This window comes from Corylus avellana, chromosome ca8 (assembly GCF_901000735.1).
Source record: "Corylus avellana chromosome ca8, CavTom2PMs-1.0".
NCBI lineage: Eukaryota > Viridiplantae > Streptophyta > Magnoliopsida > Fagales > Betulaceae > Corylus > Corylus avellana.
In genome coordinates, this window is record NC_081548.1 from 23149150 (window position 1) to 23165062 (window position 15913).

Here is a 15913-nt window from a genome sequence, read left to right on the forward strand (position 1 = left end):
GGTGGGGGCAGTGTGGTGATATGCATTCATTCCAGATGGTACAGTGATTACTTTTGGATACAACCATCATGGTCCCAACTACTCCATGTGGATTGAATAATGAACATTTATACATACGGGGATTACGCTACAAGCAATATACTTACCATCACTGCTTTTATCCGTATATATGTAGGGTTGCTTGGATTGTTTCAAGTGGTGTAGTTGAATTGTAAGAGGGGGTTGAGGTAGGGTCAGGATTGATCGAATCTTGCGAAAAGAAAAGAAAAGAAAGTATAGTGAAAGATACGAAAAATTGCCACAAAGGTCAAATTCATTCATAAATTACTAAACCAGTTGTAAGACTTTAACACCCGTTTCCTTGAATCATCCCAGCATCCAAAATTAGACGGTTTTCAACAAAAAAAAAAAAAAGGTTTGAAGTTGCTTCCCCTTGATTATGGGAACTATTAAACGTCACTGGCCACACATATAGGTATGGTTATCCACTGAGGTTAGTAATAATTCCAGCTGGCTATGTAGGGAGACAAAAAGAATCATGAATGATGTGTTAAAACCAGAACCTTCTTTGACTCTTTGGCCAAAAATATGCACTAAAAGGAGAATTATCTACCAAGGATTATAATCAAAAGATCCTTCCCCATCCTTCTAATCACCTGATATATATATATATATATCACCAATATTTGCTTTACTACAGCACTTCTCTCAGGATCCTCAATTAATTGTTGCAAATTAAGAGGCATAATTTGATATATCCGTGATAATATTGGTGCATCTAAGCTAATTACAGAGAGAATAAATTATATATCAAGGAAGGAAAAGAGAGAAGGGTTTAATTCATTGAAGGAAGACAGAGAAAGGGAAAAGGAGTAGAGGTGTAAGAGCAAAGCGAAGAAGTGAGAGCTAGACTATAGACCTTTTTCTTCCTGGGATTTGGAATGTGTGCTGCTGAAAACGGGGTAGAAATAATCTAATTCAAGCTGCTCCAAGATTTGTTTTGTCTTCCAGAGATAAGAAGAGTGGCCTTCTATGATTTGTGTTACATCAACCTGCAAAGACAATGGACGGTTCATTAGTAATGTATAAAGTAATGCAAGCATGAAACACAAAAAAGTATGAAAAAGATCGGAAACAGAGAGCTTACATTTTCAATCCCGGGTAAGTCAACAGGCTGAATACCAGCTAATCCTTGACAAAGTAAGCTGTACACGTGAAACCTCTTAGTTCTATAGAAGTATCGAATTCAAAGTTTGTGCTATTTAAAAAGGTAGAGGAGATAAGTAATTAGCAGTTGATCAGATGCAGAATTGGAGGTAATAACACCTACTCCAGGCATCTGACCGTCCTTGCGATCGAGCCTTTCTAGAACTTGAACTTAAAATGTCTTCATGACCTCGTACGACTCTCCTTCGATCGAGCTTGCAATCAACAACTTTTGTTCTTCAATTTCAACCAAGTCTTGAACCACACTTTAAAACTAACTTAAACCCAAAACCTAAATCTTACACCTTAACAAATTTTGACACTGAATTTACCAACACTAAATCCTAACATCTAACACCTAACCATTGGGTCTAATAAATTCCAAGCAATTATATATTCAATTTGCTAGTACGGCTAGGTGTCCACTAGTGCATTTGATGGGGTTGCGTCAAGCTATCGTTGCACCGACTTAAGAGAGCACATGCAGTCTTCCCATCAGCTGGCTCCTCTTGTCATTGGTTTCTATCGGGTAATTGTTACTATGGTCATCCCCAGGTAAAAAAAAAAAAAAAAAAAACCTCCCAAGCCGTACTAGCATGGTGAGGCCTAATCCAACATTTTGTGAAAATAATAGGCTGCATATATAAGCATTACAAATTAGCACAACATTTTTTTATCACCTTGGGAAAACATGATCCGAATTTACAAGTAATGACCTACATACCTTCCACGGAAAATAATGCCAAGCATCCAATCATTTGTGGAATAAGCATTCACAAATCTGCCAGCAACTATCTGCAAATCACGACCAGGACCTAGTCATACCTCTTGAAAAACAGCAGCAGCACAGAGCTTGCACAAGAGACTATAAAAGGCATCCACTACCTTTCTAGCAACCTCCCAATTTTCATCTTTAATTGAAATTGGTGCCCCAAGAAGTACAACCCTTTCTACAAGTCCTGCTGCGGACATATAACAGAAAAGAACTTCACTCAAACAACAATCCAGTCCATCAAGAAATACGAATGAGACAGTGATCATTACCATTATTTCCTTCTGTACCAGCCAAACACTGGAGACATTTAAAAATTACTCGAGCCCCCAAAGAGAAACCAATGAGTGTTACAGGCCTGAACCATGCATGGAGAAGATAGGAAGGATAAAGATGATATCACCAATATATTTTCATATTCACAAGAGATTGTCTTACCTGTTTCCTTGCAAACCTGCCAACAACACTTCAGCAAGCAGCTGCCCAGCTTTATCTGACCTGAACAAACAGAAAGGAGGGGCTAGACTTAAACTGAGAGGAAAAACTACAATTCCGATGAATTACTCATCATCTAAATACTAATATATCAAATTTATGTCTCCAACTGCAAGAATGCTTAAACATAAATAGAATTTTTTTTTTTTTTAATTAAAAAAAGAAAAAGGTACAAAAGACTATGAATTACGTTTCTACATTTGGAAACTAATTGGGAAAAAGTGTCATCTAATGTAAGCGCTGATATCCCGATCTGCCTAATTCTGTGCACCTCTAAAGGCAAGCACATCTGATCATCCCAGAACTACCAGTTTTACAACTTCTGCATGTTCATGACTTTCTTCACCATTTTAGGATGTCCTAACAAATATCATCAGATTCTACAACTTCATACACAGTCCAGAGCATCATAGCAATAGTAAAGTCGTCTCTTCTTGGAACAAAAGAGTGAGTATTTTTATTTGCCATTTTGGCTAAGCAAACAAACGTGGTGATGAGGCTCCCATGTTGGGCACTTAAATGAAGATCACTAGTCAATACACTGTTGCCTGTATGCGTGTAAATGAAAGTCGATTCCAGATTTCCTTATTATCTTCCGTCTGGATAAGTGGGTCTTCCCTCTAACAAAATGAAAACTAACCTGTCCACAGCAATTGCCCATTTGCTGTCTATAAGATCGGATGCTGTGACTAATGTAGCTGGCAAAGCCAATGATGCTACAAGTGTGCTTAGTACAGTCATCATGGCACCTTCTTTCATTAATTGCAATACAATTCCTGTGACAGGAGACAATATTGTGAGTCATTAAAATACCAACTGTAGTCAGTCATCAGAAGTAAGTTATAGGGTTCAGTAAAGTACTTGAGGTTAGCCAGTCCTGAATTGCAGTGCTCAATGCAATCAAATTCTTGGACTCCCACCAGAGTGCATACCTATATATTGCACTTCATTTCTATGAATTATTTGGTAGAAAGAATGAAGGCGTAGCCTTCTAGGGAAAAAAGACATTTTCATGTGAAGAATCAAAAGATCTTTTAAAAGTTAGATCAGGGCAACATTGAGGATGCAATATACACAACCATATAATAACAATTGATCATAAGTGGCCAACCTCCATCAAATGGAATTATAATTTTCAACCATAGTAAAGGATGCAGGTTCTATTTTCCAGATAACGTGATAATAATATCTTTCATACCTTTCCAAGTTATCATTGTGACCCTCCCATGGCTTTATAAAATCTTCTTCCTCAAACACCAGTCCAGAAACCGAAATCCCAACTGCTAGCCGCTGGGAAAAGGAAAAAAGAGAAAAAGAGGTTTGTTAATATTGGTAAGCATATTTATAAAATGCTATAAGAGAGAGGCCACGCTCAAAAAAGTTTTTGGCTGTATCATCATTCTAATGAGCACCCTACTTGAAATATGTCTTAAAACCAATAAATTGGTAAATGGACTCACGCCTTGGTTATAATTTCCTCCAACTGTTTTGAACTCAAATTCTTCAATCTTTCCAATTCTTCTAGCCATTTTAAACCCTGAAAGGCCAGCTCCCGCAGCTGCGATGCAAAAATAATAATTGTTATCTGTGTTATACCATTTTTCCTATTCGAATTTAAGATATACAAGCAAAGCAAAGATGGTGTTCCTAAAATTGCTTGTATAGGATTACGACTCTGCGAGACTGTATGCAAACTTCAAAAGTCAAAATTAAGTCATTGCATAGATTACCGCTACCACTCTGTTTATTGCTTTTGTTTAAGGACTATGACCCCGACCAGCTGGATGCAAACTTCACCCGAATCAAATTAAGTCCTCTGTCTCTCTCTTACATTCACACACATGCATTCAGTGGCAATTTTCCCATAAACTGACGGTCTTAAAAAGCACTTGGAAAGGTTAATTTGGCACTTCATATTTTCTTACTTCATAATTTAGTACATTTGCAACAGTAGTTATACATTTTACAAGTAAATTAATAACAATGGCGTCGTATAAAGATGAGTCAATAAATTTCTGATCAAAATGCATTTTTCTGTTTAGGTGAAAAAGCCAATAGCAAACATGAGCTAAAGTATAGAATGTTTCCTCTTATTCTACTAACACTTGATAGTTAATCACAGAATCTTGGAAACAAGCCACTTTTCCATACCACCAAATGATGCAGCAACAGCAGCAGAACCAGCAACAGATCCCGTGGCACTTGCTGCTGCAACAAATCCACTAGCTCCAATTGCAGGGACAATACTGCCCAATGTAGGAGCCAGAACACCCATACCCTGTGCAATTGCTGGGGCAGCTAGGCCTGTGAAAAATAAAATTATTTCAATGAAAAATTACAATTCCTCATGCTATCATAAACTCGTGCCGAAGAAGAGATATCTTGTTCTTATATACTAAGATCAACAATTCCCATACCACCAGTGATGGCCATCACGGCACCTCCAGTTAAAGCAGCTGCACCAATGATACCTCCTCGCTTCCATGTATCCCAAGAGCTTTCTGGAGTTTCAGATTTTTCTTCCTCTGCAACTTCCCCATTTGCTGAAGCCATTAGAGAGAAAGCAACCATAATCTCCATGGCTTCCTGTTAAAGACAACATTTTTCATAAACCTTCCAAAATCAAATGACAACTGCTAGGTGTCAGCTCACGAGCACCATAAAACACGATTCATGCATGCTGCACACACACATGCAGATATGCTAGCATACATATTCTTTTGAAGTATGAGGGGCTCTTCAGGAAAGAGAAAAAAAAAAAGCTAAACCTAACATGTTAAGGGAGCTTACAGTGAATAAATAGTTCAAGTGGACTAACCATTTTTATCCATTTGACACCAAGCCATGTTGCTAGCAACCGTAAAGCCACGCGATGTCGAGCATCATAGCCCTTTCCTAATCGAGAACACATGTCATCTTCGGTATTGTTTGTAACACAAGCTGAAAGAAGCAAGTAAAGAACTGTCACTTTCCTCTGATAACTGAGCAGCGCTTCTTCTTCCACAGGTTTCTCGCCAGTTTTGCCTCTGGACCCATTAGAAGCTTCTTCTTCAAAGGATATCTTCGAACTTGTCTTCTGTATGCTTCCATAAGGCTCTGCAGCCACATCAGAGATTGATTCTGTCTCAGAATTTGAATATTTCTCACGGCATCCGATTCCAAATTCATGACTCTCATTGTTGTCTTCAGAGGAAAGAGGAAGGCTTTCCATACTAAGCACCATTGCATCAACAGTCTTTGTCAAAGCAAGTTCCTTGTCAATTTTTTCTGAAGAAGGCCCATCCTCTGAGAGCAACGTCAAGAACTGAAATAAAATGAATATAATATTCAACAAAAACGAGATGAACCAATAGCAAAAGTGAAGAAAAAATGCAATGGAAACAATAGATTAGCAAAAAGTTTTATTTTTATGTTATAAAACATAAATTCTCTTTATAAGAGGATCTAAGAAAGTATTCCCAGCCTGTCTTGCTCTCTGCTAATTAACAAAGTAAAGAGATTTTGGTGAATTGCTCTCATTCATTCAGTCGTATATTCATGGGGGATATAAACACGTGCTGGTACAATCTCATCCCATGATACACAGGATTTGATATACACTACATACGGCACCTCTACAAGACAGTAGATAATGGTAATATTTTTTCCAAAATGAGCTACGGTGGATTCCATTTTCTGTCATGGTCAGACTGTGGTGGGCTTTCCTTGCTGGGAGAGAAGTGCCAAGCTGGTGTGCGTGATATTAGGTGATGGTGTCCTGATACACCCCCTCAAACTCAACGGAAGGGAACAAACGTTGAGTTTGAAGCTTAGCGTCTGGAACCAGGTGGACACAAGAGGCTTGGTAAGGATGTCGGCGAGAAGACCTTCACCGGAGAGAAAACAGACTTCCAAGGCTTTAGAGGCCACCTTATCACACACAAAGTGATAGTCTATTTCAATATGGTTTGTGCGTGCATGAAAGACAGGATTAAACATAAGATAGGTGATACCAATTTTGTCACAATGAAGCGCTGGTGGAGTAGAGAGGAAGATGCCAAGATCCTTCATTATCACTTATTCCAAAAGCTTAAATTATAGAAAAAATATAAAGCTTAATCATTTAATTAAATATTATAATACTCCTCAATTTACAATCATATGCTTTGGTACCTTGTGAATTACCACTTGTCCCCACAATCAAGCTTATACAGATAGGAAATGGTGAATTGTAATCATTTAATCAAATATTCTAACAAAATGTACTAGCCGCATTTAATCAAACATTCTAACACAAGATACTAACCGCTCCAACGTGATGCCGGATTTGTGAAGAATTTCCAGCAGTTTCCTTCAAACCATGCCATGCTTGCTTATCCACTCCAAGAAATCTGTCCTTACCATCGAATTTATATAAAATTAACCAAAGAAATGGCAACAACAACAACAATCAAATTAATATCCAATCAGTAAACCACAAAAACATGACAATCTTCAAAAATGAACTTGCATTCCAGGACCTCTTTCTAAAACAAAAATCACAAATACAGCAAGATTTGGCAAATCGGCTTCAATTGTGCATTTGTGCGAAGAAAGCATAATCTCTTTACAAACCTGAAAATATGCCAAAGCAAGCCAGATTTTTCGTGGACCCAAAGCAGAGGATCTTCAGAGACCGAAGCACTCTTTCCATCGCTTACACGTTCGCCAATCGGCTCCTCTTCCAGAGGAACTAAACTATTCAAAGGCTTCGTTTGGTGGACCTGAGACTGGTGAAGAGCGAGTGCAAACAAAGCGGCAGCCGCGTACCGCTGCGTGGGCGTCAATATCGAGGTTTCCATGAATCAATAATCTCTAGGGCTAAAAAAACATTGAAACCCTCCCGCATCAAATTAGTAATTTCTGGTTCAGTTTCTTGATGGTGAAATGAGAAGCACTGGTTTACCTTTTCAAAATCGCACCGAGTTCGCCGAATGATTGCAAGCACAAAACGGCTATTTCTCCGCGCTCACGCGGGAAACGTAAAGCGTGGTTTAACATAGAATAGACACGTGATCTCTGATTTTCACGGCAATAAATTTTGGTGAAATTTGTTAAATTGGTCCGTCTCCTTAAGGCCGTGAAAAATGGAAATCAGAGTGGACCATTTTAAATTAAGGGTAGAATTGTTATTATTATTATTATTTATTTTAATTTTGCTCTTCACTTAAAATTGACCAACTCTCTTTAAAAAAACAAAAATTGACCAACTCCCCTCTAGTTAATTTCAACAAAAGAGGATAGAATACGTGACAAATAGCTATTTAAAAAGTTATTGACGTTACATATTGTATGGTAGTCAAATAAAATTTAAATTCAAATTTAGAAGGGATAGTCAAGTCACACCATTTAATCAAACGAGAGTTGGGCCATTAAGTGATTCGGCCCCTTGCAATTTTTTTCTTCTTCATATTTTTCATTTTCATTATAAATTTAAAAGTGCCATGTATCACTATATATATATATATATATATATATATATATATATGATTAATGTTGATATGGCACATTGATGAGTTTTGTCAACTTTTTTAATGGCACTAACTTTATATTTTTATTATTTACCCCAAAAAGTGTTTAGTTAATTTTAAAACTTCGGTGAGCGTGAGCTATTTATAACAACCTCAAATTACTTAGTAATTTTTCCTAAAGTTTGATTAAGGCTCCGCTTATTTCGACGTAAAATGTTTTTTGAAAAATGTTTTATATTTTTTTTATATTTAGTACAACTGAAAATTGTTGTCGGATTGAAAACATTTTTGGTTAACCAAAATAACTTTCTTTAATCCCTATAAAAGTGTTTCATTAAAAAAAATAAAAAAAGGGGTTATCACTTTCACTTTCCCTTGTAGATCATTCCCTACTATCGTCGGAGGTTGCTAGCTGCTGCCACCGAAGGTTACCGAGCTACTACTGAAAGTCGTTGTTAGCTGCCACCTACTACGATCAGAGTCCTTGGTCGCTAATTACTATCATTAGAGGGCAAAGCCGCCACCAAAATTCCTTGAAAATTTTAGGTTGTTTCCCACTATCACGCTGGCCACCATTGCCGTTTCTGATTTTTCGTATAAATTAAATGTCGAAAATTAATTTTGGTGAAAATATTATGCAAAAGGAAAATTTTGGTCTAAACTAAAAAAGAATATATAACTTTATTTTCATTGTTCTTATCAAATCCGTTGTAGTCTAGTTGGTCAGGATACTCGGCTCTCACCCGAGAGACCCGGGTTCAAGTCCCGGCAACGGAATGGTGTTTAGTGATTTTTTTTTTTCTACTTTTGCGATCTAAAGTGGCACGTGCTGACTATCCTAGGGTTTTTACATTTTAGCTGGACCAGCTCTGCTAGGGTTTATCTCCACACAGAAACATATCTGGTTGGTTTGGGGTTTATGTGGAAATCTTAATCCATAGCTATCAATCAACTTATTGCAGCTCCCTAGAGTTTCTACAGAATGGGAAAGAAGAAATTCATCGACAAGAAGAAATCGGCGACGTTCCAATTACTCGCCCGCGACTCGTCCGATCCCAACTACGACGACTCACCGGGTGGCGACCGAGTCTTTGTCCGCGTCGACAACAACTCCGCATCCGTATTTGCCGATGCTCTCGAGGACAACGACGAGGGAAACGATGATCTAGTTTTCGGGAACTCGGCGCCGGAGGCGAATGCTTTGCCACAGCAGTTGAGGAAGGAGATTTTGGAGCTAGGGTTTCCAGACGACGGTTATAACTATTTGCTTCACTTGAGGGAGATCAAGAACGCTGGAGCTGGCTCTGCGTTTTATGATAATCCGAAGGCGAGGCTTGATCAGCTTCCCCGTGACGTTAAGGTTGGTTGGTTAGCTTTTGATTTATGTTATCTGTTTGGTTGCTGATAAAATTTCTTGGAATATACACGAGGATAATGAAATTTTCAATGAAATGTTTTCCAAAAACATAATTTCTATGCAATTAGGATGAGCGAATGTGTTAGGATTCTGGTTTTGGTTGTCTATATGGGACTCAAATGGTTGTATCGATGGCTTTCTTTAGGCATATGATGCTTCGAGAGTACGGATAGGGGATGGTGATCCCAATGGGAATTCGATTTTTAGTGTTGCATCGAAGAGTGTTGGTGTGAGAGTTCAGAAAGCGGTTGATCCTGATGTGGCTGCACTGCTTGATGATAGCGATCTGTCGCGATTTGGTTCTGATGTCGAGGACTTGGAAGAGGATTTCGTTCTTCAGGCAAACATTCCTGAAGAAGAGGAGGAAGATGTGGAGGTGGATAATTCTGACCAACAACAAAATTTGGATGGCCTTGTCTTTCAGAATGGAATTGGAATTGGAAATCATCTGGTTGTAGGAGGAGATGAATGTGTTGGTGAGAAGCTGCGGGTTCGGCGTCTTCTGGATGAGCAATTTGATTTAGTGAGTTTCTTTTCCTCTTTTTTTATTGTAATTTCAATTATTCTTTATTTTTCCTAAATATGCTTCAATAATTATATCATGTTCGAATGTTAAATTTCATCTAGTTCTGTTAGTTTTAGGCCTTTTTTAATATATGGTATAGAGCTTAGACTTCAATTAAGAAACTCTTTGTGTAGCTGTCGTACAAAATAGTCTCCTAACCTAAGTTTCCCAACCCTAAGGTAGTTCTTAGATTTGATTTTTTGAACCCAATTGGGTGAAGTTTTTTTTGGGAATTAATTCCTATGTGCTATGCTCTTTTAATTCCTGTTCTTTCCTACCTTAATTATTCATTTTTTATTTTTTAAAAAAATTGTCTATAAGTGCATTGTTATAAGTCTATATATAGGACTTCTTTTTAGCTTGATGATGAATTTGAAAGCATTATATAAATTATAACATAATGATGCCTGATTCTGATTGACTGAGGTGGTGGGTGTATATTATGTGGCTATACTTATATTAATAGGACCACCACGTCTTATTGTATATTTTAAAGCCTTTTTGGTGTGTGCTAATCTAGTGCATTATTTTGGAAATTGACTTCTTATCAATACTTGGTTACAGAAATCATGCACCTTCTGTGTTGTTGTCTTATCCTTGATTGTAAAGAATATGCATTACATTAAGTGTATTGACACCTAGCTTATTATTCAAGATGACGTCCACGCTGTCAATTTGCTTACTTTAGGTTTTAAGCTTTAAGCCTTTAATATATCGCAAGCTAATTTACTTGAGTTTCAACTACCTATGTATTTCCTTTTCAAGAATTCTTTTGATTTCCCTTCTTGTTCTACATTGACTGCAAAAACATTTGTTGTCATTGAGTCATTGGTATCCAATTTCTACTTGATCTTGTACACCAAGTATCAAAGAATTTTTGTTGCACTTTTGACCATTCTACCGCAGTTTTTGTTGTGCTTGCCAATGCAGCCGATTAATTGTTTGCTATATTGTTTGATTCCAAAATTAAGGGAAAACTTTCTACCCTTGTAACTTGCATCATACAGTTGAACCACTATCTTTCTTTGTTCGATGGCCCTTTTCTTGTCACATTAAGTTTCCTCTGTCCAACGGTTGTTTATCTTTTGCAGCTTGAGCGTCAAGAATATTGCACTGATGATGATGATGATGATGAATATGGTAATGTAGCTGAAGAAGATGAACACCTGGCAGAGAAGCTAAAACATGCCCTAGGTGACCATGTGATCGATGACTTGGAACTCAGTGACAAATATAAGGCTCCTGCAGATTTATTGCACGATAATGAGAGACCAAAAAGTAAGGAGCAATTTGACACTGCTGTTGTTGTGATTCGTCGCTGTGTGGAATATGGTGAGAAGTATGAAAAGGAAAATGAAAATGAAGACAAACACGTGGTTCTTGTAGAAGAAAGCAGTGATGAATCAGAAGTGTGGGATTGTGAGACCATTGTTTCTACGTATTCAAATATCGATAACCACCCTGGTAAGATTGGGGCTCCAGAAATAACTAGGAAAAAGAAGTTGGCTGAAACTTTATTTGGAGCCTCGAGTGCCACGAGTCATGTAATATCCCTACGAGGAAAAGAGAAGCTACCTGTGGACTTTCTACCTCATAGTATAAAACCTGTTGCGGAAAAGGTAAAGGATGTGGATAGTAAAATGGCTGAGCAGCAGAAGAGGAAACAACATGGTCAGGAGTCAAAAGAGGAGAAGAAAGAACGGAAGGTATCTACTTGCTGCCTGTTTCAGCTTATTACATTTCTTGAACAGTCAGTGTCTTCAACCATAGAATTATTCTGCCATCTTTTACTCATAGAAGATCAAATACAGTCCTTTGCCTCTTTGCTAACTGCCATTACTAAGCATGATGCCAAAGGAAATAAGTTGCTGTTAGTTATCTGATAAGTAACTAGTTTGAGCATTTATTGCTTTGTTGGTCTGCTCTACTTTTGTCTTCGATATTGATGTTGAAGGTTTCTGCTTGCAGGCTGCTGTAAAGGAGGAAAGGCGTGAAGCACGGCGTGCTAAAAAAGAAATGAAGGAGCTTTACCGGGGTGAAGCACAGCGTGCTCAAAAAGTTGCTGCCATTTGTGGCCCATCTTCTATACATCTTATGTAAGTGTGGTAAGCATTGAATTATGTTTCAGTTAGTTGGAATTGCTGTGTAGTTTTTAGGAATTTAGATGTATGCAATTTTGGATTTGAAGTTTTATTATCCATTATCATACAAAGGGAAGAGATGCAGTAGTTGGGGAAGAATCTCTAGAAGATAGAAAATAGAAAAATGATAATGAACAACTAGATGGACCTAAAAATCTTCATTCAACTATTTATGATAGGCAATGGCAATCCTCAGTTTTGAACTCAATCTGTAATCTCCCCTTTAAAAAAACACATTAGACTGGCATACCAACTGCAAGTCTCCAACCAAGGTACATTGCATAAGTATTATTTCTGAAGTTGAAGCAACATTCTCATACTTGTTGAGTATTTAGTCTCTTCATAGAAGAAAGGATAAAGTTAGTGGAGAGAAATTTTGTGGGTCTAAATGGACGCTCACATATTTTCCTCAGATCTGCTTCTGTTTTATCTTCTAACTTATACGCTGAACCATAGATAGCATAATGTTCTCATCTCAAATCTTGCTAAAAATTCAATGAAGTTCTCATTTGCCATGGTGCATGCGGGTACCCTTCCTAGTTTTCCTTAACCTTGTGGTCTAATAACTCTGATTTTTCTTTTGTCAAATAGGTAAAGATAATACCAGATTGTTGCCTAAGACTCTGTGGCCTTCCATTGGGGTAATTCTGCAGTTCTGAAGTACAAGGAAGTAAAGTAATTGATGTTATCCACAGTCAATCTTCTACAAGAGAAGGGGCGTATGCTCAGCTAGTTCTTGATTGCCATGATTTGGTTAGATTATCAGAGTTTACTATTTATTGTAGTCGTTTTCTTCTTCTTGTAGGGATGGGGTGGGGTTTTTGCTACTGAGCCTTTCTGGCTGAAGCCTGCATGTTCTACTGTACGCAGTAAAGTTAAATTTATATTTCTTTAGTTGTTGTTTTTGCTTGCAAAACAAAGAAACATGAGAATCTCTGCTATAAACTTGGACGCAATCATGGTAGACCTTCTCCTTACGTGTAGGATGACGACAATGATCTGTTTTTCCTTCTGAAGAACAACTTGATATGAACTTGTGGCCAAAAAGAAGGTGATACACACACTGACACACAGATTACAAATGTCTACTTAATAACTATACGAAATTCATACCATATATAAGCGACTGACTAGGAATACATGATAATAAGGTATACAAGTACATCATAGAGAGCATATCATGATACTCTGGATCTTCTTGGGTTAGAAAATGAAATCTGGACTCTAGAATCACAGCTAAATTCTTCTCAGTGTGGAATAGGAGACGAGCTGTCATCACCGGAGTTGGGCGCCGGATTCCAATTGCCATAGTCTTCTTGCAGAATTTCTTGTTGGACCTGGTACTGTTGCTCGCCTCTCTGCACCTGATTCTCTAGGGGGTCAAACAGAGTAGATGTTGCTGGTGGTGATGGGGATAATGGCAATAATGACGATGATGCTGTTACTGCCATGGGCATCATAACAACCATTATCACGCATAACATGCACATAACCAACCCTAGAGGTCCGGTTGGCATGATTTTTGGCTGCGTATCTAACCTTGTTCTCTTGAAAGGCATTTAGCAACTAATTCAATTGCTTAATCCTAATTTATAGCTTATTTATGATAATTGAGTTCCACTTGTGGTGTATAAACTAAAAGCAGCGTTTAAGTTGATTGATCTTTCTTTTCACACCCGGTGGATGATACAGCATGTATCTTGCATGCATTTGGGAGGTGGCAGAGTGAGCACAAAATAAAGGACAAAATTTTCTTTCAAACTGATTTAAAGGAACTTCTTTAATGCAAATGACGAATAAGCACTTAGGTTGATTAGCCTTCGTTTGAGCATCTTAAAATGTTGTTGAGTCAACCTATGTAAGTCATTCATAAATTGTCATGGCAATTTACGTAACACTTACCACGTTAGTTACTAAACAATTAAATTTACATATTAGTTGCTTAATTTTTATTTTTATTTCACTCATATGGTGACACGTGACATTGATGTGGACTGCAACCTAACTTTGTAATAAAGTTATTATAATTTTTGTAGAAACTAGCCCTTGTTTGGAAATCCATGAATTGGCAATGTATTGAATCTAAATTTATTTAGTCCAATCCAAACATTAGGAACCAAAATGATTTGATTTTAAATTCCACATATGTTTGGAATTTCTACTTGCATACATGACTTGAACTGAACTAAAATTCCCGTGAATTAGCTCACCAAAAAAGACAGACCACATCCAATTGGTTCAATTTGTAACCCATTCTCTCTTTTTTCATCCCAATATAGAACACAGCAAAACTTAACAACAAGCATTCCTTTCTTTTCTCAGCTGTTTTTTTGCCAAAATATGATTGGTTCAAATATTAAATTAGATAAATGAATTTTAAATATAATTTTATACCACATATGATTGGTTCGTTTTCGGTCCAAAAGAGGTTGGGAGGTCAAAAAAATAATTTCCGTTGCCGGGACTTGAACCCGGGTCTCTCGGGTGAGAGCCGAGTATCCTGACCAACTAGACTACAACGGAGCTGATGCTTCTCTAATATTTCTATAATTATTTTTACAATACAAGCAAGATATTGATAGTGGAGGCCCAAAGTAGGAAAGACGTAATTTCAAATTGATCATATCATAATTGCGTGATATTTGAGAGTAAAGTATATACTTTCTTAAAAATTGTCCTTCAAAATAAGCTATAAAAAAAATAGTGCTTTTATGGATTTAACTCTTTTGTCTTATCATATAATTGCTGTTGGGTAAAGTCCATAAGCAATGACTAAACCTAGTGAGTTCATTTTGTGTTTGAAAAGTTGAGTCTTTAGAGTTTTTCAAGAGTGATGGGTTAACAATAATCTCACTTTCCTTGCACATACCTATCGAGTATTTTCATCCACTTAATCCTTTCTTTTTTACTCTAAACTTTGATAGTGTGACCATTTTTCTTAGGATCATTATGAGTTGGGGGCCAATTTTTGAACACGTGATGAATGCCCATTTAATAGAATATAATAGAATTAGCACATTTATTTCTTTAAAAACAAGAGGGTTTTTTTTTTTTTTTTTTTTTCCTATTCAAAAAGGCGGGAAGAGGTGACCAGTGTGATTTTTCTCCTTGGGCGTGATCATCGAGGTCCTCGCCCGTTGTGGAATGTTCAGTTTGAGCCATAGCTATTGCCTAAGATGGCGAGTCCGTCACCACAACCCCACCAAAGTACAAGTTGGTAAAACCCCTTTTTAGTAGCATTTAGTTCGCGGACTACTATCGCAAGCGAGTTCGAACCCGTAACCATTAGGAAAAGAGGAGGGGGGGAATTGAACCTTATCCCTTGCTGCTTTACTAACTCAACTACCACATTGGTGATAAAAAACAAGAGAGTTGAAAAATGAAGCAAAGCAGCTACTTTTGTAAACTAAACTAAGATTCAGATATACAAAATGAAATGAATTTGATGCGAAATCTATGATAAAATTTGCTTTGTTGATTTATATTTCAGGTCTATAGTAATCAAATTGAACTCCCAACTCACCCTACATCCCTGAACTCAAGGCTTTGGCATACCTAGGTGGATTATCAATGTTTTAGAACTGTCTAATTTGCATTGAAATGCCGCATCAGTTAGATTTAAACTAAATAAACTTGCTCTTTTTCCATAGCATGTGTAGATCAAGTATAAGATATTAACATACCTCCATTGCTAGAAGATAAGCTTTTCATTTCTGCTCTGATGTCTTTTTGGTGGATGCTTTAAGTACAGAACGGCAATATTGTTTTATGTATGTCAAGGAAATTAGTACTTTAACCTTAAAGTTACACTGATCACTTATCAAGTTT

The 15913-nt window shown here is 37.3% G+C and overlaps 2 protein-coding genes and 2 non-coding genes across 5 annotated transcripts; 2 read left to right on the forward strand and 2 right to left on the reverse strand.

The window, feature by feature from the left end:
• Window positions 1–683: 683 nt before the first annotated feature.
• Window positions 684–7447, reverse strand: LOC132190235 (uncharacterized). Its single transcript, XM_059605160.1, has 15 exons — window positions 7067–7447; window positions 6759–6843; window positions 5292–5777; window positions 4891–5059; window positions 4625–4777; window positions 3934–4031; window positions 3672–3763; window positions 3335–3405; window positions 3114–3249; window positions 2417–2476; window positions 2251–2336; window positions 2092–2168; window positions 1931–2001; window positions 1148–1205; window positions 684–1052 (listed from the first exon to the last, which is right to left on the reverse strand). Exons 1-15 carry the CDS (start codon window positions 7291–7293, stop codon window positions 912–914), a joined length of 2010 nt encoding a protein of 669 aa, XP_059461143.1. The 5' UTR covers window positions 7294–7447; the 3' UTR covers window positions 684–911.
• Window positions 7448–8666: 1219 nt separating this feature from the next.
• Window positions 8667–8739, forward strand: TRNAE-CUC (transfer RNA glutamic acid (anticodon CUC)). Its single transcript has one exon. It is a non-coding gene; the product is annotated as a tRNA-Glu (tRNA).
• A 69-nt stretch (window positions 8740–8808) lies between these two features.
• Window positions 8809–13049, forward strand: LOC132189937 (uncharacterized). 2 transcript variants are annotated; one of them, XM_059604790.1, is made up of 5 exons: window positions 8809–9322; window positions 9525–9902; window positions 11036–11650; window positions 11913–12049; window positions 12677–13049. In XM_059604790.1, exons 1-4 carry the CDS (start codon window positions 8945–8947, stop codon window positions 12042–12044), a joined length of 1503 nt encoding a protein of 500 aa, XP_059460773.1. In that variant the 5' UTR covers window positions 8809–8944; the 3' UTR covers window positions 12045–12049; window positions 12677–13049. The 2 variants fall into 2 exon arrangements, with proteins under 2 accessions (XP_059460773.1, XP_059460774.1); XM_059604791.1 differs by having other exon boundaries at window positions 11913–12040.
• A 1486-nt stretch (window positions 13050–14535) lies between these two features.
• Window positions 14536–14608, reverse strand: TRNAE-CUC (transfer RNA glutamic acid (anticodon CUC)). Its single transcript has one exon. It is a non-coding gene; the product is annotated as a tRNA-Glu (tRNA).
• Between the last annotated feature and the right edge of the window lie 1305 nt (window positions 14609–15913).